Here is a 23,867-nt window from a genome sequence, read left to right as displayed (position 1 = left end):
AGCAGTGAGAGCGCTGCTCCTTAAACACTAGCCTACCAGCGACGGCCTTATTTTGCATTATCGCTAACAGCTGTAGAACCGTGTGATGATATTTTTGCCACTGATAAAATGAGAAGCACTGCATTATGGGATTGTTAGCAGAAGGTTGTGTATATGGTCTAGGCACATTTTTTTTTTACATTCCATTGTAGACTTTTTGTGCACTATATAGTAGATCGGTTTACACACAGCATTCAATTCAGACATATATATAGAGAGAGAGAGTGAGAGAGAGAGAAAGAGAGAGTATAGTGAGGAGGGAGTGATTTCGGACACAGCCAAGGTATCAGTTTTAGTCAGGAATGCACAAATGTGAGGAAAATGAAATTGCACATACATATTATGAGTAAAATGTATACAATAGGACCCTGACGTATGTACGTAAATAGCAGAAATTTTGCCATCCATATGGATGATGCCCCAGCAAAATATGGCAATGCACTTTAAGAGTATAACAACAGCTACGCTCAACATGAATATTAATAAACATGTAACCTGGACAGTTAATGTAGATGTGCTTTGTGGCAGAAACTTAGTTTGCTTTTCTAGCAATCTACTAATGTCTTCCATTGTACGTTGTTTAATGACACACATTTTGGGCACATTATTTTGGATCACTACTCTGAATAAAAACTCTTGCAAACTACAAACTCACTGTCTAATCACTCACATGTCTCCATGCTGTTCGCTTCTTCTGCCATTCCGACACTACGTTTCTCATATGATTTGTCAATTGCAGCTCGAAAGCTTTCATTGCAGCCGCGGCTCCTGACGATCCGTGAGTGTGACCTGTTGACATTGATCTCACTTTTCAGTGTTGCCTCAGCAACAGGCATCTGAAGGCTTTCATGGGAACTGGACATTTTCAGGCCCAGTGACGGTCTGCCCTCTTGTTCTGCAGAGCCTGTGGAAAGAGGAAATAGCATCACTGAGCCAAGCAGTCTAATGTTGTGTGACTCTAACAGCCCCCAAAAGGCAACCTAAAACCTGTTACCATAGAACATATTGTGTGTCCATGAAACATTTATCATCCTTTTGCTATTTTGAATGGGATGATGTTGTGTGTTGTATGTGGCAAACAAAGAGAAAGTATGAGTCTGGCAATTAACATAAAATACAAATGATGCCATTGCCTGGTCAATGAAGTGTGTGAAATGAGAACAGAGTATGATATCTTCACTGAGGCCTGTTGAGAATGATAATTCAACCTTTTTTCTTTTGTTTTATATGACTGAAATATTATGTACATAAAAGACAATACCAAAGACACAAGTAACGCAAGACCAGAGTGATTATAGTGTTGTAGTAAAATATTGTAAATGCCCTTAATATTTTTATAGTATAAACCTAAAATTATTTCAATAGGTGGTCTTCTCTCTGCTTGAAAGGAGAGAGAAAAATCTAATGTTGATTAGCCTGGTGGGCAAAAACTACCAAAACAACTTGACATAGACAACCTGCAGAACAAAGCTGGCACGTGGAATCTTTCCACTACACCATCATACAAGTAGAGCTCATAGCAACGCACAACAGCACTTTACTATCAGCATGACAATATGGTGCATTGGCAGCAATTCCTTTATGAAGCAAGATTGATGGCACACACTTTATTTACTTTACAACAGAATGCTGCACAAAGCATAAGCATGCAAAAGTAATAGTTATCTTGTAATATGTATGCATGGTATACATGAAGGACTGTTATGACATGAACCATTTTTGCAAGTAGTTAATTAGAGCAGTTCTTATATGTCATACTTGTAAAAAGGACTTACATATTGCCTGTAGATAAACTAGTCCAGCTGTGTATGTTTAACAGTCAGTCTCTTCACCATAGGAGTGAGGCCCTGGACAGCTGTAATTATTTTTTCAATGCTTGCCAAGGGTTTGTTTAGGGTGTAAGTGAAGCGCGACTCAGGTATTGGTATTTAATTTTGTCAGGAAGTGTCTGCCAGTTCCCTGGAGCTCTTACCTTACACGCCACTTCTTAAACAACCAGCCTGGTTGATTTTCTATTCCCTTTATTCTACCTCAGTTCAGGGCGCAGCACAGTGCCCTCAAATGTAATAAGATGGATTTCTAAATTTTTGCAAGTGAAACCTTGTATGATGCAAACCTCTGCAGTGAAAACTATCAGTAATAATAGATAAACTTGATTCATTTATTTAGCAGCCTCGTTGACTCTTTGAGGACACAGCACATGTCACTGGACACTAGACAGAACAGCACTGTGTCTCTACAAATCCCTGTAGAACATATAGACCCTCCATGTGTAGTCAGTGTGTGCTGCTGTTTCCTCATGTAGAGTAAAAAAGCATTCCTACAGCTTTTCCTATTGGATTCAATAGCAAATGTGATTAGGTCTTGTCTTGTCTCTACCCCCACTGAATATAACACACACATGCAAACATTGGCTGTATATGTTTATGTGTGCTCGGTGCAGAGGTTCTCCAGTAGGCACAATAACACAAACTAATGATGTACACACACACACTTCTGTCATCCACCATCAACAGGATCCTTGACATGTTTAAAGTGTTCTAAATGAGGCAAGACCTACTGCAGCTGGGTGATCACAGTAAATCTTTAGATGGAGGGTTGCACAGCCCAACACAGATTAGGCAAAGAAAATAAATCTTATCAGTGAAAGAAAATAATAACCATATTATAGGGTACACTCACTATGCTGGAGGCGGAAACAGAAAGAATGCACAGCAATTACAAAAGCATGCTATATGAATGGGTTAAGAGCTTAAGAAAATGAGGGTAAACTGGCAGTACTGTAGAAATGCATGACACTATTGCTATCATCTAGTAATCTTGGCAGTAGAAGGGTGTCTGTTTTGTTGCTATCCTATTCTCAATCCCTTAAACATGCACAATCTACAGTAGCTTATGAGTGACTATCCAGCTCAGTTCCACCACACATCATCGAGACTGTTACTCGCAGAAGACAAATGCAGGAAAGAGCAGTGCTGATGGATGTTTTTATTTCGAACAATGTGTCATTTTCAAGGAACTAAAGGTTTTCGTGCTACTTTAAGGCCAAATTGCAAGAACATCAGTCTTTTTGTTGTATTTGCTACCAATGCACCTTTATTGAGTGTAAATAGTTCTCTATAATCTGTGGCAGCTAGATCTGGTGTCTAAAAGGCTAAAAGATAAACTGCCAGCCAGTGGTGTTTGGTTTCCAGACTAGTAAACATACTGCTATCTTGAAAGCATTTTCATCAGTGTCCAGTAGAGAATTTGGATTCAATCCAAAAGTGCAATTAAAAATAAAGGAATACCAGTCCTATGATGCTACATTGCATTTTGTGAGAGCTCAGCCTATATGTGCACCTACACGCTGCACTAGACAGTAAAATGAAACTACATACTACAAATGACTAATGGGTCAAGTACTGACACAGAAGGCTCATTTTACTGCTTATTCCCTCAGAAGAGATCGACCATTTCTGATTATGATAAATTCTTATGTCAGGAAAACACTAACATCCTTACAAGACCAGGAGAACGCAAGTAAAAAGCATGTAATTCGTGTGTTTTGAGGGAGTAATCTCTTCATATGAAGGACAAGAGAAAACTGGCAACAGGAGTTGCTGTGTTTTTTTCCTACATATTACAAATGCCATGTAATTTTTTTCTAGCCTATTCATAATGTCCGCTAACAACAGACATGCAGGGTACATGTCTGACACAATGCGATTGCAAGTTAGAGCTGCACAGGATGCAACAGTTTAAGGAAACACAAATGACATCTGCTGTACAGAGAATTAACTTCCCACTCGGTATTCTGCACCATGATCCCGTTCACCATTGTTTCTAGCCAACATGGTGAGTGACTCAGAGAAGCAGGGAGACAAAGAGAACGGGAGAGTGAGGCAAAGACAGACAGTTTGTCTATAGACCCCGGCTGCCTCGGACTTGCCTTTGTTTTCATCCTAAGTAGCCCCAGCTCTCCTGGGAGAGTTTGACAGACAGCTCTCTGTATGCTCTATTATGTGATTCCTATCACACAACAGAAGCCTCAGTGCTCTGCTCCTCATCTCCATCTTATTCAAAGGGATGAAAATACATATTTCCCCCACTGCATACAAACATAGATTTGTCACTCCCCACACGTCTAGAGGAGAAATGAAAAACATCACAATAGAAAAAAAAAAAAAAAATCAAACCAAATAGAGGGTAAATCCACCTGGAATTTTGTCATGGCTGAAGACAAAGATAACCAACATGCTAGTTAACTGGACAAGATTTATTGACATTGAATAATAAAGGGGAGGTATGTGACAAACTATGAGTAAAGCAACAGCAGTTATTGCAGGACATAATATGATTAAAGCAGCTAAAATTATATTCCCCTGCCATTATTCAGGCCCTTGCATGTACAGACCTGTGTACAGACAGGGGCTCCATTACACATTACTTATTTAGAAAATTAGGGCTTTAAGCAGACCAATACAAGGATGAATATCATAAATCTAGTCGCCAAGGTGGACGGGGGAAGGCCACGTCTAGGTATCATTGCAAGTGAGGTGTTCAGCTGGGCTCCTATGACCTTAGTGGTTTGGGTTCAACTTCCTGTTTTGTTCTCTTATTCTGAAGACTATTTCCTGTCACTTGCCTTCTCACCAGCCCCAGCTTTACACTGACACTGATTGTCTTCAATTGCTTCATCTGCTGCTTGTGTGTTTCCCTGGCCCAGCCTTTATATTCTTTTAAAAGAAATAACACACATCCTGTCTCTCTCTCTTTTAAAGTCACCATTTCTGATTAAACATCTGATATATGTAACACATAAGGAAAACAGATAAATAAATGATTTGGAAAACTAAGGGATGCTTCTATGAAATCTTTGTGGACTTAGGGTTGATATTTTAGAATTTTATCCAACCTGAATACAACTAGAGATGTATGAAGATGTATGAGAAGTATGTACACAATATTAAAAACACAATTGTCAGAAAAATCAGCAAACGTTCCAAAATTAATCAAAGCTACAGTATGGAACTTTTTCACATATTTTTGCTGCAGAAACATGCTCCAAACCTTGTCTTAATGTGGAGAGGTGCAGTTGAAGCCTCCTGTGACCCAGAGTCATTGAACAACACTGACAGCCGTGCAGAGATATTAACATCTAAAAGGCTTGAAGCAGGACTGACCTCTCTAACCAGGCAGAGAATTTCAATAATTTCAGCTTGATCAGTAGGTTTTATTGCATTCACACTTATTGTAATTTCAAATATCTGAATAGCTGGGCAGAGTGTGGTGGAGTGTACCAGAATTTAGTACAGCATAGTGAAGCAAAGAGAGGGAGTGCTGGGCGGAGCAGAGTGGATTGATTTGGAGTGCCAAGCTATTGCTTCCTTAAGTTGCATACTGTAGCTTTAATTTAAGTCCACTTCAAGGGAAAGGAGTTGAAGTCTGACCAACAATTTTGACTATGTTTTCCCCACATGTTGCTACAGGAGTTGCAGAAATCAGCATATCTAGCAAGAAAATTGCTAAAATGGCCACAGTGGTGCAGTAGGCCTATTGAATGTTGTCAGAATGAGATGTGAAGTGCTTTATTCTGCCACATACCTGTGTGGCCTTGATTATGTATACTTGAGAGGATGGAACATGGGGAGCACAATTATTTGCAGGGACTGGAAGTCACTTGTAGGGACCGGAGGCTGGGCCCCATGACTAATTCACTGAATGTTATGAAAATAATGGGATGGAGGGTTAGAGCAAATGTTGGCTTTAGTTAAAGTTAGGTGTTAGGGTTAAGGTTAGACAAGTAGTAGTCCTGGTTTAGATTAGGGTAAGTCACCTGGAAATAGTCTACGTATGAACCCTGTGAGTGACAACCGCAAGGATGTGTGTGTGTGTGTGTGTGTGTGTGTGTGTGTGTGTGTGTGTGTGTTTTCCAAAATACCCATTTACATAACCAGCAACAGACATAGTAGTTTTTAATTATGGACCACAGAAATCCCTATAAAGTATACCCTCGTGACAATTATTGGCTCAGTTTGTTTCAGTTAATGCACTCTAAGGCTATGCTACTACAACAAAGATAAAAACAGCCCAATTATGATGGATCAGTTGTGAGCTGAAGTGGCCAACTGGTCATAAATGACTTTCTATTGCAAAGCCCCTCTATTGCCTGGCCTTCTCCAGCTTTCCACACCTTCTGGAGTAACGAGTGTTTTCTTCAGTCATTTGTACTGCAGAAGGAGCACAATGACACAGGTTCCCACCGTAGTTCCCAAGTCTCTATTCAGCACCATGCAACACCCTCTTAGCAATATGAAAAGTATCCTTTAGTCATGTTACAATTACCTCAAACAACACAGTCCTCAATATAAATCCAAAGGTGCCGAAATCATACAACCAGTCAGGCTTTGTTATTAGCTGGACAAGGAGAAGGACTGAGACTGCTTTTCCAATCTCTTATTGACCCATGGACCCAGATGAACAGTCATAATGGTTACTGTAATAATAGTGACAGTGTATTGCATTGGGTGTGTAGCTCCATTGGTCTTTGTGCTGCCGTTAATCTCATATGCTACAGTTAAAGAACATAAACAGGCACAAGTGGTTAGTGCTTCTGTACCATGTTACTGAGCACAAACAAAGCAAAAAGAAACAGAATCAGGAAGTGCAAGCACACATTTTGAGAACAGTGATATAAGTTGAGCAGATATTACACCTCATGCAGGAGCCTGTCAATCATCGGGAAAAGTGGCTAGAATGTGCTACTGTATTATTTCCTGCCATAATACCTCATGGCTCTTTCATCCATTTTCTTTCCTCACTCAGTCTTATTCCCTGTCTAAATGTAATTGAACTACAGTGTGTCTGACCAGTTTGCCATATGGCAACAATGGTGAGCTTCAAAGAAATGAAATCCATCTGCTGAGCACCTGGTACAGGATTAAAATAGAACAAAAAACCCAGCAATTGAATTGAATGAAAGTCTGTATGGGGTGGCATATTTGAGCACGTTAACCACTCAATCAGGTGTTGTTTGAAAGCAGAGTGGTTGTGAAGGCCTCAGCCCGGCCTTCACCATGTGAGGGCGTAAGCCGCCACCAGCAATGGAATTAGTTAGGTAATGTTATTTAGTTTTCTTTGTTCATGTGTGTAGACTTTCTTTTGGGTTTTAGGCAGATTTTAGGCATTTGATTTGACATTAGGTTTAGACATACAGTATTGTTCAAAATAATAGCAGTACAATGTGACTAACCAGAATAATCCAGGTTTTTAGTATATTTTTTATTGCTACATGGCAAACAAGTTACCAGTAGGTGCAGTAGATTCTCAGAAAGCAAACAAGACCCAGCATTCATGATATGCACGCTCTTAAGGCTGTGCAATTGGGCAATTAGTTGAAAGGGGTGTGTTAAAAAAATAGCAGTGTGGCATTCAATCAGTGAGGTCATCAATTTTGTGAAATAACAGGTGTGAATCAGGTGGCCCCTATTTAAGGATGAAGCCAGCACTTGTTGAACATGCATTTGAAAGCCTGAGGAAAATGGGTCGTTCAAGACATTGTTCAGAAGAACAGCGTACTTTGATTAAAAAGTTGATTGGAGAGGGGAAAACCTATAAAGAGGTGCAAAAAATTATAGGCTGTTCAGCTAAAATGATCTCCAATGCCTTAAAATGGAGAGCAAAACCAGAGAGACGTGGAAGAAAACGGAAGACAACCATCAAAATGGATCGAAGAATAACCAGAATGGCAAAGGCCCAGCCAATGATCAGCTCCAGGATGATCAAAGACAGTCTGGAGTTACCTGTAAGTACTGTGACAGTTAGAAGACGTCTGTGTGAAGCTAATCTATTTTCAAGAATCCCCCGCAAAGTCCCTCTGTTAAAAAAAAGGCACGTGCAGAAGAGGTTACAATTTGCCAAAGAACACATCAACTGGCCTAAAGAGAAATGGAGGAACATTTTGTGGACTGATGAGAGTAAAATTGTTCTTTTTGGGTCCAAGGGCCACAGACAGTTTGTGAGACGACCCCCAAACTCTGAATTCAAGCCACAGTACACAGTGAAGACAGTGAAGCATGGTGGTGCAAGCATCATGATATGGGCATGTTTCTCCTACTATGGTGTTGGGCCTATTTATCGCATACCAGGGATCATGGATCAGTTTGCATATGTCAAAATACTTGAAGAGGTCATGTTGCCTTATGCTGAAGAGGACATGCCCTTGAAATGGTTGTTTCAACAAGACAATGACCCCAAACACACTAGTAAACGAGCAAAGTCTTGGTTCCAAACCAACAAAATTAATGTTATGGAGTGGCCAGCCCAATCCCCGGACCTTAATCCAATCGAGAACTTGTGGGGTGATATCAAAAATGCTGTTTCTGAAGCAAAACCAAGAAATGTAAATGAATTGTGGAATGTTGTTAAAGAATCATGGAGTGTAATAACAGCTGAAAGGTGCCACAAGTTGGTTGACTCCATGCCACACAGATGTGAAGCAGTTATAAAAAACTGTGGTCATACAACTAAATATTAGTTTAGTGATTCACAGGATTGCTAAATCCTAGAAACAAAAACGTTTGTACAAAATAGTTTTGTGTTTGTACAGTCAACGGCAGACACTGCTATTTTTTTGAACACACCCCTTTCAACTAATTGCCCAATTGCACAGCCTTAAGAGCGTGCATATCATGAATGCTGGGTCTTGTTTGCTTTCTGAGAATCTACTGCACCTACTGGTAACTTGTTTGCCATGTAGCAATAAAAAATATACTAAAAACCTGGATTATTCTGGTTAGTCACATTGTACTGCTATTATTTTGAACAATACTGTACACAATTAATCAATGAAGCATGCACATATGGTTAATTTTGTATTGTTAGTGTGTGTAAACTTTCTTTTAAAGTTACCATGTTGCTGGTCTATGGACAGGGGTGGTCCAGACAAAAAGATTGGACTGAGGCAGCTAGTGATGTGACGTTCCGTATCGAGGCTTCGAAGCGTGTGCCGAGTAGGGGAGGGGGCGTTTCCGCGATGCACGTATCGAGGCTTGCGTCATTTAGGTGAGGAGCTGAAAATGATGACGTCTGAAGCCTCGCTGCCCGGCTAAGTTTGAGGGGGGCGAATATTTTCGCAAGGCTCTGTATATATATATATATATATATATATATATATGTATATACAGTATACTGCCATCAGTACAATATACATGTTTTGCATACCTCTTTATTTTGCTGACAGTTTTATTCACAGGCTTTCTGCAAAATGCCACACACTTCAAATTCATGCCAACTGATATTGTTGCATCCAGTAGATGTCCTACTAGAGCAAATGAAGCTTCAAGAAGCTTTGCGCTGGAGTGAACCAATTGGATGAAAGGCTTCATTGCTTCATGAAGCTTCATCTGCCCATCACTAGAGGCAGCAGCAGGCCTAAATACCTCCAACTAGGCCTGGACTGCACCAAGTGCCAATACAGGAAAGGGGTGGGGTGGGGTGGGGAAGAAAAATATATTATTTGTTGTAGTTTATATTAAAACTTTATTTGTCAAGTTATGTTTTTCATTTTTAACTTATAAAAAACATGTAGTCGTTAGCGGACTGTCAGTGTTTATTGGTAGATTATTTAGTTAGTGTCTTTGTCCATTCCCTGTGTGTTACTGGTTTAACCAGCCAGTATATATGTCCCCATTTGCGTCAGTTGGTTTTTGTTTGAGGTACTGTGCAGTTCAGTTTGTTGTATTTTGAGTTTCCTTATCTTTTGTTGACCTCTTATAGGCCTCTTTTTTGATATTGATTGTATCTTTCCTTGTTTCTGTGTAAATAACAAGCCCATCTTTTTTGAAATGGAAATGCTGTGTCCTCTGCCTTGCTGTTCGCTCCCTGACAGTGGTATACTTAGTGATGGCCGATGAGGCTTTGCTGAAGCTTCGACACAGTACTCACACAAATGGTTCATTACTGGAGGCTTCAATGACACAGTGCTCGAGTAGGACATCTAGTGGTCAAGAAATTGAAGTGCAGTCAAGACGTGTCGCTTATTGGTTCATGGATTGGGATTTGATTCGCCATGCACATTCCAGTTTGACTACACTACATGGTTGTATGGTTTCAAGCCGACACAATAAAATATAAAATAAACATGGACACATGTTGAAGACCATGTTTCTTATGTGGCACATCTGAATGCAACCCTATATGTTCCTCACTTATATTTTGTGTTATGAAAACATTTAAATAGTGCTGCTACATTCATGAGATGTGCTCTACAGATTCAGACAGATGTCATTCGCACATGGGACAGGTGCAAATACAGATTATAGTATGGACTTTGGCAAAGTTTGTTTTGGGGTTCATTGGTAAAGAGGTTCATGGGTATGTGGGTAAAGAGGGTGTGCTTGTGTAACTCTTTATGAGTTTTTATTGAAAAATAACAGTATATCCACAGTGTTCAGACACAAGCAGTTTCTCCTTTTACAGACTATTTCCCCAGCCTTGGAAAAAACCTGTTCACATGGCACAGATGAGGATGGGGTACACAGGAAACGCTTGGCTAATTTATAGAGGTTTGAGTAACTATATATGCAATATGTCTGTATCTATATCTATATATATCTTATGTATATATGTAATATATCTATATCTAATGTTATTTAGGACTACCTATGTAACTACATCTAGTGTTATTTAACTGTGTAACTACTTTATCTATTTCTCTCTAACTTACTATCTAGCTATCTACTGATCTATCTCTATTTCTACAGTGATTCTCCACTAAATACACAATCTGCTACAACACTACTAACTCTCAAAGCAACTAATGCAACAGCAACAGACCAACTTGCTCTGCAAAGACAGATTCAAATGAATGCCCCGAAATAGGAATATCCTATCTCTGAACACACTCGATCCAAAGTGATTCACATGACAAACCGAACCAATCAGCTGATTGACCTGATGTCCGACGAACCAAAGTGCTTCGGACGTCACTCAAGTGATTCAAACATTACTAGTCACGTGACCGAAACATGCCTCGGCACAGTGGTTTGAAACAATTGCTTTATGAGCTACCGCACATGTGTTGGAGCCTCGGGTGTCATAGGGCCATCACTAGGTGTACTTATACTTCCTGCTTCTTCTTATTTATGAACACACATAAAATGTGCCTTAATACTGGCACTATGTTCTTTAGCTCACTTAAAATTCAGCTCTATTATACATTACCCAAAGGCCACTTTTCATTGTGGGGTTTTGATGTAATAATTTCATTAAAATAATCACCATACTACAGCAGTGTGGACTTTCGAGATAAGTAGAACTTGTGTAACATTAGAAATACAGAAAACCATAATACTGTATGCTGCGTGTTTCATGTACTAACTGAAACATTCCTTTTCTGGAAATACATCAGTTACAAGAATTATCACAAGTGGAACAAGTCAGTAATATCCCTTCCTCCTCTGAGCACTGTGATATTTTCACTGTTCGATTATTATTATGTATTGGCAAGAACTTCAACCAGGAGGCTATTTCACAAACTTAAATCTGCCCTGCAAGTAGAAGGGACTGTGATTTTTAATTGTGTCTAATAAACACATGCACACATCCTTGCAGTCATCACTTACAGGGTTAGTACATAGACTTACATTCATTTCCAGGAGACTTACCCTAACTTTAACCAGAACCACTACTTTAACTCTTACCCTATCCTTAACCAAAGCCCACAAGTGCTATAACCTTACACCTCGTCATTTTCATAAAATTTGAAAAATTTGTCATGGGGCCCAGCCTCCAGTCCCCACAAGTGACTTCCGCTCCCCGGAAAGCAGTGTGCTCCCAGTGTTCTGTCCCCACAAGTATATGCAGTATAAACAAGGGAGGACACACACAAGCCACAGAACTTGAGAAGTAAGAAATGATAGAGCAATAATAAAGGTTTGTATAACATCAAAATCACTAACCGGTCTCATTTGTAAAAAGAAAAACAAATACTAAATCATATCACAAATGAATGCTGACATCACTTTGGCACAATTAAGAAGCTTTTTGATTCAACACGATGATAAAATGTGCTGTGCTCAAATGAGAACACCATCATTTAGAAATCTCAGCTTCCCCTCCATTCCACTCGTGTCCCATCCTCTGTAATATCCGATTATATAACACTAAGAACCCAACAGAAACATTTAGTTTTCTGCTCAACTAATTGCACTATGCAATGACTAACTATCATCTTTCTCCACAGCACAGCACTTTCCACTAAACATTTAACTTGCCTGGGTTCATGTTATAGAAGCATTCTGATGGCAGTCAGATGCTATGGTGAGTGAGGTCCCTGGGTTCCATGAAGAATAAAGCTGTTGTGATTAACCAGTGATCCGTATAGTTCTGCCTAAGTTGGCGAGACTCTGAACATCATCATCTTCCGTAGGTACAGTTTGTATGTTTGAACACGTGCTCATGTGTGTATGATCATGCATGTGTCACAGTCACAAAAGAAGCCATAATACTCTACTGGACACAGAGCCATTGGAGTTGTAGGTGAAAAGATGACAGGTAGTGGCCGGACAGGATTGAAAGGACTGTTTGTCTGTGTGTCTTTGTGTTGCCTCAATTTTCCTAATATTGTGCTTTTACTGAGACACACACATTTCCTGTGCAGCAGAGGACTGCTACCAACAATCAACAATTCAAGTGAATTACTTTTTTTTTTTTTACTTCCAAATAACAGTATATACAGTGCCTTGCGAAAGTATTCGGCCCCCTTGAACTTTGCGACCTTTTGCCACATTTCAGGCTTCAAACATAAAGATATAAAACTGTAATTTTTTGTGAAGAATCAACAACAAGTGGGACACAATCATGAAGTGGAACGAAATTTATTGGATATTTCAAACTTTTTTAACAAATAAAAAACTGAAAAATTGGGCGTGCAAAATTATTCAGCCCCCTTAAGTTAATACTTTGTAGCGCCACCTTTTGCTGCGATTACAGCTGTAAGTCACTTGGGGTATGTCTCTATCAGTTTTGCACATCAAGAGACTGAAATTTTTGCCCATTCCGCCTTGCAAAACAGCTCGAGCTCAGTGAGGTTGGATGGAGAGCATTTGTGAACAGCAGTTTTCAGTTCTGTCCACAGATTCTCGATTGGATTCAGGTCTGGACTTTGACTTGGCCATTCTAACACCTGGATATGTTTATTTGTGAACCATTCCAATGTAGATTTTGCTTTATGTTTTGGATCATTGTCTTGTTGGAAGACAAATCGCAGTCCCAGTCTCAGGTCTTTTGCAGACACCATCAGGTTTCCTTCCAGAATGGTCCTGTATTTGGCTCCATCCATCTTCCCATCAATTTTAACCATCTTCCATGTCCCTGCTGAAGAAAAGCAGGCCCAAACCATGATGCTGCCACCACCATGTTTGACAGTGGGGATGGTGTGTTCAGGGCGATGAGCTGTGTTGCTTTTACGCCAAACATAACGTTTTGCATTGTTGCCAAAAAGTTCGATTTTGGTTTCATCTGACCAGAGCACCTTCTTCCACATGTTTGGTGTGTCTCCCAGGTGGCTTGTGGCAAACTTTAAACAACACTTTTTATGGATATCTTTAAGAAATGGCTTTCTTCTTGCCACTCTTCCATAAAGGCCAGATTTGTGCAGTATACGACTGATTGTTGTCCTATGGACAGAGTCTCCCACCTCAGCTGTAGATCACACACTCTTGTGTGTTACAGCCTGCTCAGTGTTTTATAACTAAGGTGTCACTTTATTTTTAAGCTCATTTAATAAGACAAGTTGAACCAGAACAGACTCATTTGGAGCAGCATAGAAACACATACAGTACACACATGGATCACTGTGTAGAGCTATGGGCAGCTTCTGCACAACTTCTATAATTAATTAAAGTCCCACTCCAGAAACATTTTCATTTTTATATTTGTATATAAAAATACTTTACTATAAACAATATGCAGTCTAACACAGCTTTTCCTCAAAAAAATTTCAGTGGGCCTCTGTAATAGGAATGAACATTGCCCCTCATTGTGCATTCCAGGATCTATGAATGTTGCCGTCATCCCTTATGTGGATTTGAATAATTTTGCACGCCCAATTTTTCAGTTTTTTATTTGTTAAAAAAGTTTGAAATATCCAATAAATTTCGTTCCACTTCATGATTGTGTCCCACTTGTTGTTGATTCTTCACAAAAAATTACAGTTTTATATCTTTATGTTTGAAGCCTGAAATGTGCCAAAAGGTCGCAAAGTTCAAGGGGGCCGAATACTTTCGCAAGGCACTGTAGATAATCTCTTCTTATCCTGCCTGCTCAGACTTTGTTGTAATGATGTTTCCATATTGACAGTACAATCTTATTGTTTTAAAAAAAACATTTATAATGAATCTGCAGTTTATGGAAACATGCGTATTCTCTGTATGTCCTCTAGATATGAAGGTAACTTAGCTTAGCACAAGGGCTGGAAACAGCTATGCTGTAGCTGAGTTGCATTTTGTCTGTGATGCGGTTTTAGTCCGTCCTTTGTATGACTTTATCCCCTACAGGGTACGTCTGTATAGTGGCTTGTTGTGGTGCTGATTTTATGTGTTGGCTATCTTTTGTCATTTTTGTGCTTCTACAATGTTTAAGTATGCTTTGTAGTTAAATGGTTTCTTTTTTGTCTGTTTTAATTGTGTTTAATTCTGTTTTAATTTAATAGTTTTTATTTTCTACTTTGTTGTCCTGTAGCCTAGCGTATAGACAAAGACACATAGACACTTAATGGTTAAATTCAATTTGACAGTCACAGTTAAGTCGTTATGAAACTGGATCAAAGATTTGTTTTAGTTGTTAAAAATATATTTGTCCTCTATTTTGCATGTTTTACATAATGTGCCGGTTTGTGCTGTGATGTGATTTGTTGGTAGGCTATAACCAACTAGTGCTGCCTGATTGGTTGGTCGAACCTTGTCAGAAGTGTCCCAGAACCGGCATCTGTCAAAAATAGACTAGATGCATCTTGAGCAAAGCTGTGCATCTAGGATGCATTGATGGTGGAATGCAACCGGACCCGGTGGAATCACAACCATTGATTAGACTGGCTATGATCAGCTCAGACAAATCGGAAATTAGAATTTAAAAATTATTCCTTAACCAGGATCAGCTGCCAGGCAACCAGCAGAAACCCTGGGAATTTAGTGGTCCCTGTTAACTAACAGTATGTTATTTGACTCTCTGTAAAGCAGCATGTAAATAAGTATAAAAAGCATTTTTTTCCAAAATATTAAACTTTTCCTTTAATAACATACTCTTGACTCATTCATATGTTGTGAGTGTTTAGCATAGCCTTTACCTAGATCCATGCTCTTGGACTTGCGGGTCTTGATGATCTCCAGTTGAGCAGCGTCATCATACTGTTTGGTACGTTTTTCTGATATGCTCTGGCGACCAAAGCCCTCCCTCTGGAATGCACCATCGGGATTTGCATCAGGACTGAGCGAGCTGCATTTTATTATTAAGAAAGGAGAAAGGGAGGGAGAAACAGACAGAAAATTATTATAATGCTGCCAAGAGTCATGGCCAATTCAGGGTTATTCCAAAACCATGTTATCCAATTAAAGATAAGTTTTGCAGTCACCTACATCAAGATGTAGTTGTATTGCTAGGGGCCATCTTGATAATAAGACTGGGAAATTAATTCTACCCATTAATATTCATACACCTCCAAACCACAGCCCATAACACACACACCGTCAGTTTCAATCATTCAGTCCCTTTTCAATGACTTTCCCAATCAAGGACACTTTCAATTCTACTGGCTGGGTTCAGGACATGCTAGAACTGGGATGAGGAGGCCTGGCTAAGGTGTCTAATACCCCACTAAGGTGATGGCTCTCTGGGGTCATGGCCACTCAATCAACCCCTCCTCCAATATGTCTGGTGCAGTGTCAGTGCCTGGCCCACTATAGCACAATCCTTATTTTATCCTCTATCTCTGTCTGGATCTTAATTGAAAAAAATTAATAAATCAAAGGAGAGTGGGGAAAGATGGTTGGGAGATGGGGACACTGGTATTTGCATGCAGAGTACAAATGTAATAAGAAACAGAGTATTTACAATTAAGATGAGAATATCTTTCCATTTTGAAGGGACAGAAAGCAGGTGGTACCATACTAGTGGAGTCTAATAAATGTTACAAGCATGAAAGGACACACCCTTTCTCTTCTTCTGTTGATGGTCGCAGTATGATGAGGCACCTTTAAGAGAGCCTAAGAGATCTTAAAATCCCTACATCTTACAACAGCAATTCAAATCAACTAATCAGATTTTTCTTGATACTGCAGATGGATAGCATTTCTACCAAGCTGGGTGATGCTTTGTAGTGTTTAAATGCAGAGTAGAGGATAGAAAACGGCTTTGTCATTGCATCCTCTTTGAAGCATATGCTCCTTCAAGCATCCTTCAGTGTGTATAATATCTCTTAACAGCAACTGCAGACGTGCTGGCTGTAGTTTGCATATAAACAATTCTTATTTGGATTGTCAACCCCGTTTAACAAAAGAGGTGCTTCATGTGTCACTGAGGAGCCAGCTGTCAACCATACCTGACAGTCCCAACTAACATCAGGCTGCTTCAAATGACCAAATGCAGCTTGACACAGTAAGAGAGGGGTGGAGCAAGATGAGAGGAATGACAGCACAGATGTGTTATTCATTTATTCATCATCCCTGGCTTTTCTCCTCTCATTATTCCAAGCCCACAAAAACCAGCCCACCCCTTCTTTCTTTCTTTGTTTATGTTTTTGTAAATGTCATCTGTCAAAGTATAACTGAGATGACATCAAGAAAGGACATATTCTCACTCTGAATTCAGATTTCATTCATCCTGGCCAGCATAGTGTTTTTGAGCCAGTTGAACACATACACAGAACGCAGACACAGTGAGAGGGCATGCATAACCCTGTCACGCAAGTACAGAGAGTTGGTGGAGAGTTGTGACCATTTGTAAGAGCAATTACAGAGACAAGCAGTTGGGATAAATCAAAATCCAGCCTGTCTGAGCAGAAATGATGAGAATCTGTAGGGGGTAAAAGTGAAGTTCAGAGGTGGTGTGCATTCACTTTATAGGACATCAGACCTGTTGGTTAAAGCTGCTACCCATTTTAACACGGTCTCAGATTTAGTTCACACGGAGCAATGACTAATGGGGTGTTCACACATGCAGAGACAAATCCCTGGGCCAGCTGTCACTCAGTACACCCTGCTGTGCAAGACAGAAAAAAGGAGCCCAGCGACATAAGCCTAAAGCTAGGGAAAGCTCAACTTTATGCAAAAATGACTGATGGAGTTCAGTGGCAGCCGAGCAAGAGCCAGTTGGTTCTATCAGTGATGGCAGAGATATTGAGCCAGGCTCAAAGTGGTTATAATTAAATTTATTTAAGTTTTGACTTTTTTTTTCAGGCAAGAAAGCAACTATTTAAATTGAGAATGTGTGGTCAGTCTATCCAAGTTTTTGAAAATTTGCTCTGATGTTTTCAGAGATGCAAGTACTTGCAAGCTGACCGAGCTAGCTCTATTAGCAGGCAGCTACATCTCGTTCAGAGTACAGTACTTGTTTACAGCCACCTACTGCAATCAGAAGACATCTGTCCAGTAATAGCAGAGCAGGTAAATCATGTGCTCAACACAACACACCCCCAGAAGTCCGGAACACAGCACCAGCAACTTTGTCTTTTTGTGTGAACATCCCATAAATGTCAAGTTTGGGACACATAACATGAACACAAAGCTCACTGTGTTGCTATGAGTACTCCTCTAAGATGCTTGAATTTGCACCTAAAGTCTAAGTAACCATGCTTTTTAAAGACATGAAAGGTGAACCTCTACACCACTACTTCCCACTCTTTTTAACTTGTGCTTCTTTATAAAAATGTTTCCTACCTGGAAACACATTTTTAACATTTTTAAAAATGTAACAACAAATTTAGAGCAGTTGTAAAACAACACAATATACTTTAAGACTTACATGCCACTTTCACCAGGAATAATTATATCAAAGGCATTGTAAGTCTAATTTTTTTTTGTCTACTTAAAGCAGCATGCAAAGATTCAGAGCTGGTAAAGTCCATTAATAGAAACACAGCTCTCAATTACAGATCTCATATTCACTTTCTACAGGCTATTAACCTTCCCCCAGAAATGCTTGTTATAATAAGATAATGCTTTGGAAGCATTTTTGCAATGATCCATGAAACGTCATAATCTGAAACACTGTCCACTAGCAGAAAGGAAAGTCAACTTAACAAATTGACTCCATGAAGCTGAGCCCCATACTGGACTTTGATGATCACTCCATTGCTCATTTTGGTCACATACTCTATTTGACAGAGGGGAATAAGAAAAATCTTGACCATATGACCGCTTCTCAAATAGGTTAGGTAATCTGCAGAGTAGGATAATTTCTTCCTCAAACCACCATTTCGTCCACACCTCTGGCCTATCTTTAATAGGGAGTCCAGTCCATTTAGATAACGCATTCTGTCATGTCTACTTCTTTAAGCAGCGATTACATTTCCACCATTCAGAAATGATGCTTTCTTTTGTGTTGAAAGTCTCATCTAAAATTGACTAACGCTGAGAATTGCTCACAGGCAAATCCACAGCTTTAACGTGCATTTTATATCAACTTGTTCCTGTCTCCGTCTGTCTCGCAGGAATTTAAATGTGTCAAACTGCACATCGGCCTTGCCGCTAAGTGGTGTGTGCTAAAACCCCCATCTGCTCTCACAATTCACCCTGACAACTTGCATCCTTTTTTTAAACTTGCTTTTCTTTTTTCAAGTCCTAATGCTTCTTACTTTCATTTAAGAGGCATGGCCTCTTTAAAAAACAAAGGATCAGAAAGGCTCCAGGCCCAGATGGTGTGACCCCCCTCCTGCCTGAAAGTGTGTGCTGATCAGCTGGCCCACATCTTCACACTTATCTTCCAGGTCCAGGTCACTGGAACTGTGTGAAGTCCCCTCCTGCTTCAAACGTTCCACCATCATTCCAGTCCCCAAGAAAAACCCCACTATCTCCCAGGACCTGAAGTGGACGTCCAACATCAGCACCATCACCAAGAAGGCACAGCAGAGGATGCACTTCCTGCGCCAGCTCAGGAAGTTCAACCTGCCCCAGGAGCTGCTGATACAGTTCCACAGATCTGTTTGAAGTCCTCCCCTCTGGACGGCGTTACAGGTCACTGTGCACCAAGACAATCAGGCACAAGGACAGTTTCTTCCCCAGGCCATCACTCTGATGAACACTTGACCCACGATAGTATGACTGGACAATAACCCTTAGCAAAATACCTGTAAATGTACATTGTACAGACTATTGAGATCTATACAAGTCTCTATTTTCAAGTACTCTATTTCTATTCCTACTTATCTCATTTCAATGAACATTCCTTTGTCTGTCTGCATTGTTTACTGCCTGTTTATACTGCTTATTTTGCATTGTTTGCACTGTTTGTTGCTTGTAAATACTGCTTATTTTTGTTATATTACACAGCCTTATGCTGGCTTACTGTTTACTTGCCCCTTGCATGGGGATATGTACATACACATTGAGAGCCGGTGTACCACCATCAAATTCCTTGTGTTCCCAACACACCTGGCCAATAAAGCAGATTCTGATTCTGATTCTAAAAACAACCCAAAAGAGTTACTTAGTCTCAGCTTGGTTTGATTGATTAGCAGGGGGCTCTTTGCACTAGTTTTACACCTCAGAGAGGGGCCAAGAGGTGTGGAGCAAAGCTTGGTAAGGTGCTTCTGACATGGGTCTTCTGAGGTCTGGAGGGAGGCGATTCAGCTGATCGCATGGATACATAGCTGGGCCAAGGAGTTTGTAGCTGAATTCAATTACTGCAAAAAGCTCTGCATGACAAGTCCATGCAGAGGTCTGGTGGCATGTGCACGAGCACTAGACAGCTGAAATATTTATACCCGAGTAAAAAAAAAAAAGGTGAATGGAGAATTTCTTCCAAATTTGTAATAAATTTTTTAAACATGAGCTTATTGTAAAAATGATGTCACAGATTGCTACTTTTTAGTTGTCTAATTGGACCCATAAAACATTTAACTTAAACCCAGATATAAAAACTGTAAAATAAAATGGTTCTATCAGCACCACACAGCGCAGCCACAGCTATGATTTGCTGTAATTTCTTTTAACTGTGATGAAGCTGCAGAGGGAGACAGCGAGGGAAAGAACAAGATCAATTAACACCTCTTTGTCTGCTGGCTGACTTATGCATTGACCCCCTCGTTCATTCCTTGTCTGGTGCTCTATTAGAACACCAGTTGTCACGTGAATAGTTTTGCTTATGTTGCCATGTTGGCAACAATAAAATAAGTGAAAATGAATGGGGGTATGTGGATTTAAAGCCATATAAGTTCACTGCTCTCTTTAATTAAAAATACATAAAACTCTATCTTGCAAAACTCAATAAATTAAACATGTCGGTCCCCCATAATACCCCCCATTTATAATATGGTTAATGTCGCTGTCACATTTTTTTCAAAGAGACGCTAAAGCACATTTAAAGAGAGTTTACTATAGTATAGCTGTAGAAATTCAATTCGAAAGGCAGCACCTCATACATGAAATGATACTTTCTGATAGCCATAATAATCCTTTGGTTTCAGTTATTACACATCATCAGTTTTGTTTTTATTATGGGTGAATCATTCAAGTGCTTAGCTATAGTTTCAGTTTTGGTTAGTGCATGATGTCACCTCCTGTAGCTCATTCAGTTTTGCTACACTAAATGCCTCTACAGAAGTCTACAGAATGGGAGATCAACTGCTAAGGGTATTACACATGCCAAGGTTTACCTGCTCCCTATCACAATGGGGTAGCTATAGATTGAACATTGAAGGTGAGCCCATGAAAGAGCATGTAACCTGTAGAATGACATACTTGTAGCAATGGCACACCACTGAGACATAATAAATATTCATAAAGCTAAAGAGTGTTTAAGAAAAAAATGCCTGCAATTTATGTGTGTGTGTGCTATCTGTCACTACCAACTTATAGTAAATGAGCATTTGAGATTAGTCAAATACCATGTGTATGGGTACTACATGGATGTTTGCATTTATTTATATATAGTTATGCTGATAGCTTGAAAACAAATACATATGCTTAGTAGCGCACTTGTGATTCTTACTTTGCTGACAATATAATGATAGAGAGTACTAGGGAGTCCTCTGAAGTAGGCAATCTGCTTGCAGTGTTAGCATGGAAGTTTGTTCAATGTGGACCTTTTCCACTTTATATGTTAATTTGTGAAATTGTTTACCAGCCAATGTGAATCTAAACACTCTTGAGACTGAGTGCATCTGTGTAGTAGTGTATGTATGTGTGTGTGTGTGTGTTTGTCTTGAGTCCTTCATCTCTGATAGTTGATAGACTGTGTCAGAGCTGCCAGAGAAATGGTGTTTCTATCTGTAACATCTCACAAAGACAGACAAGGGCTCAATCTGGTATTGTCTCTTTGTTTCCTTTTGTTTGTCTTTCTGTCCAATTTTCTTCTGTCTCACCTTCATGAATACTGACCTACATGTCCTCTGTTAGCCTCATTCAGACTGAGGTCCAGACCATGGGAATGCCAGCGATAATCGCGGCCGGCGGAATTACATTTTTAGATTGTTCATCCATCCAAAGTCAGAAACTGCTTGAGGGAATTTCTTCAAATTTGGCAAAAACGTCCACTTTAACTCAAGGATGAACTAATTAGATTTTGGTGGTCAAATGTCAAGGTCAGTGTCACATCTGCCCCATTCCTCTGAATTTGACTGTTTGGCTGATGTGTATAATCACAAAGTGGAAATTTTAGTTTTTCCTTGTTGTCTTATGGAAGCATGTTGAGAGCCACTGTACCGGAGTCTAATTCCTTGTGTAGTCAACAAAAAGCTGATTCTGATCTGGCCTTTGTGAAAGTCCTTCAGTTCTTTAGGCTCCTGGTTCCAATACATCAGCTTCAACAACTACACATGCAGAGCATAACAATCTTGCAGTATTAAATTATACTAAACTGTGACTGATCACATGTTTTTTTTTTTAAAGAATTTTCTTCACTAGTACAGCTAAAATACAACACTGTGGACTGATAGAAGAACATACTATGAGGAGGTAGAGATGTTCTGTTGTTCTCAGCTTCTCACTGTCAAAGTCAATGAGTTCTGCTTGACAGATTTATTTCTTTTGCTTTCTTCTATTCTTCTTATTTATTATTCCATCATATTTCTCAATTTGACCAGGCACAAAGACTGGCATTTTAGCTTATTTAGATGCTACACTGTTGCAATTTGAGCTATTAAATACAGCTTTTTTTTCTGAATGACAATGTGGATGGCATTTCAACAAGGATTAGGGAGGTGGAATGGGCAAAATAGAAATATTCATACAGGTGTGAGTGATGGTGCTGAGTAGTCTAAATAAAATGTAAAACTTTTGTGTTATAATCCATAAAAGCCTGACAATGTACTTAGTTTGATATGCGATGGGACTACTTCTGCATAGTTGAGGATATTTAAATTGTATTTGTGTAGATTTGGATCTCTGACTTCTGTTCTCTTGATTTTAACACATTGTATAAGACAATCAATCATCAATGCTGAAAAAACATAAAAGAAAGCATCTGGATGCAATTTTATGTAGAAGAGGTTTCACCTCTCATCCAAGAGGCTTCATCAGTTCTGTCTGACTGGTGGTGAGCAGGAGGTATTTATCCCACTGGTTGTTGTTTGTTGACCGTCAAAGGACTGAAACACCATTCAGTGGGATAAATACCTCCTGCTCACCACCAGTCGGACAGAACTGATGAAAACTCTTGGATGAGAGGTGAAATGTCTTCTACCCAAAACTACTTCCAGATGCTTTCTTCAGTTTTTTTCAGCATACTACGACCTGGATGACTGAGAATTTACAGACATTCATCATCAGTCAATCAAACTTGGTTGCCAACTATGTTAAAATACAAGGAATATGACTTGAGCTCAATGTCCCTCAATGTACGCCAAATAAAACAATAAAGAAAAGAAAAAAAAAATTATCAAGTAAAAAGCAAAATATGTACATAAGTTAACAATGAGCTATTTTATGTACAGTGGTTACATCTATAAGTTATTGCACTGTGGTGTTTGTTGTATCTTGTTATACATATAAACATGGATTAAGTGTTCAGCAGAGTGATGGCCCGGGGGAAGAAACTGTCCTTGTTTCTGGTTGTCTTGGCGTACAGTGACCTGTAGCGTTGCCCAGAGTGGAGGTGTTCAAACAGGATGTGAGGGGTTGTAGAAATCTTCTCTGCCCTCCTTCTGACCTGTGAGGTGTACAGGACCTCAGTGGAGGGCAGACTAGCACCAATGATTCTTTCTCCATTCCTGACTGTTCGCCAGAGTCCGTTCCTGTCCTGTTTGGCTGCTGAACTGAACCAGACAGTGATAGAAATACAGAGAACTCGATGATTCCTCTGTAAAACTGTAACAGCAGGTCAATGCACAACCTATTTTCTTAGCTCAACCCTACACCCATCTAGCTTATACAAAGGAAAGAACAACGATTAAATGAATGAAAGGAACAATGATTCATAACAGTGAGAAAGCTAGCTTGAAGCATCTATAAAAGAATTCAAAAAGAAAAAAAAACTTGTCACACATGAACAAATTGGCTTGGGATGTCAACAAGAAAAAAGTAGGTCAGTTTATATGTCTTGTGTAGGATGGGATTTTGGCCTCCAAACAACCATTTATCTTGGGGACAACATGTTGGCACACTAACACATCGGCATTTGATGAGGCTGAAATT

At 39.6% G+C, this 23,867-nt stretch overlaps 1 protein-coding gene across 1 annotated transcript in view; it reads right to left on the bottom strand.

Moving 5' to 3' along the window:
* The window catches only part of LOC109965141 (partitioning defective 3 homolog), a 428,297-nt gene that overhangs the window by 150,307 nt on the left and 254,123 nt on the right, over positions 1 to 23,867 (bottom strand). The window contains exons 18-19 of the mRNA XM_020608934.1: positions 15,368 to 15,516; positions 710 to 943 (exon numbers count right to left, since the gene is read on the bottom strand). Coding sequence (XP_020464590.1) covers positions 710 to 943; positions 15,368 to 15,516 — 383 coding nt within the window. The remainder of the gene's footprint in view (positions 1 to 709; positions 944 to 15,367; positions 15,517 to 23,867) is intronic.

This window comes from Monopterus albus, unplaced genomic scaffold (assembly GCF_001952655.1).
Source record: "Monopterus albus unplaced genomic scaffold, M_albus_1.0 scaffold96.1, whole genome shotgun sequence".
NCBI lineage: Eukaryota > Metazoa > Chordata > Actinopteri > Synbranchiformes > Synbranchidae > Monopterus > Monopterus albus.
Note: the sequence above shows the minus strand (reverse complement) of the source record. Positions and strands in the feature narration are given on the sequence as shown.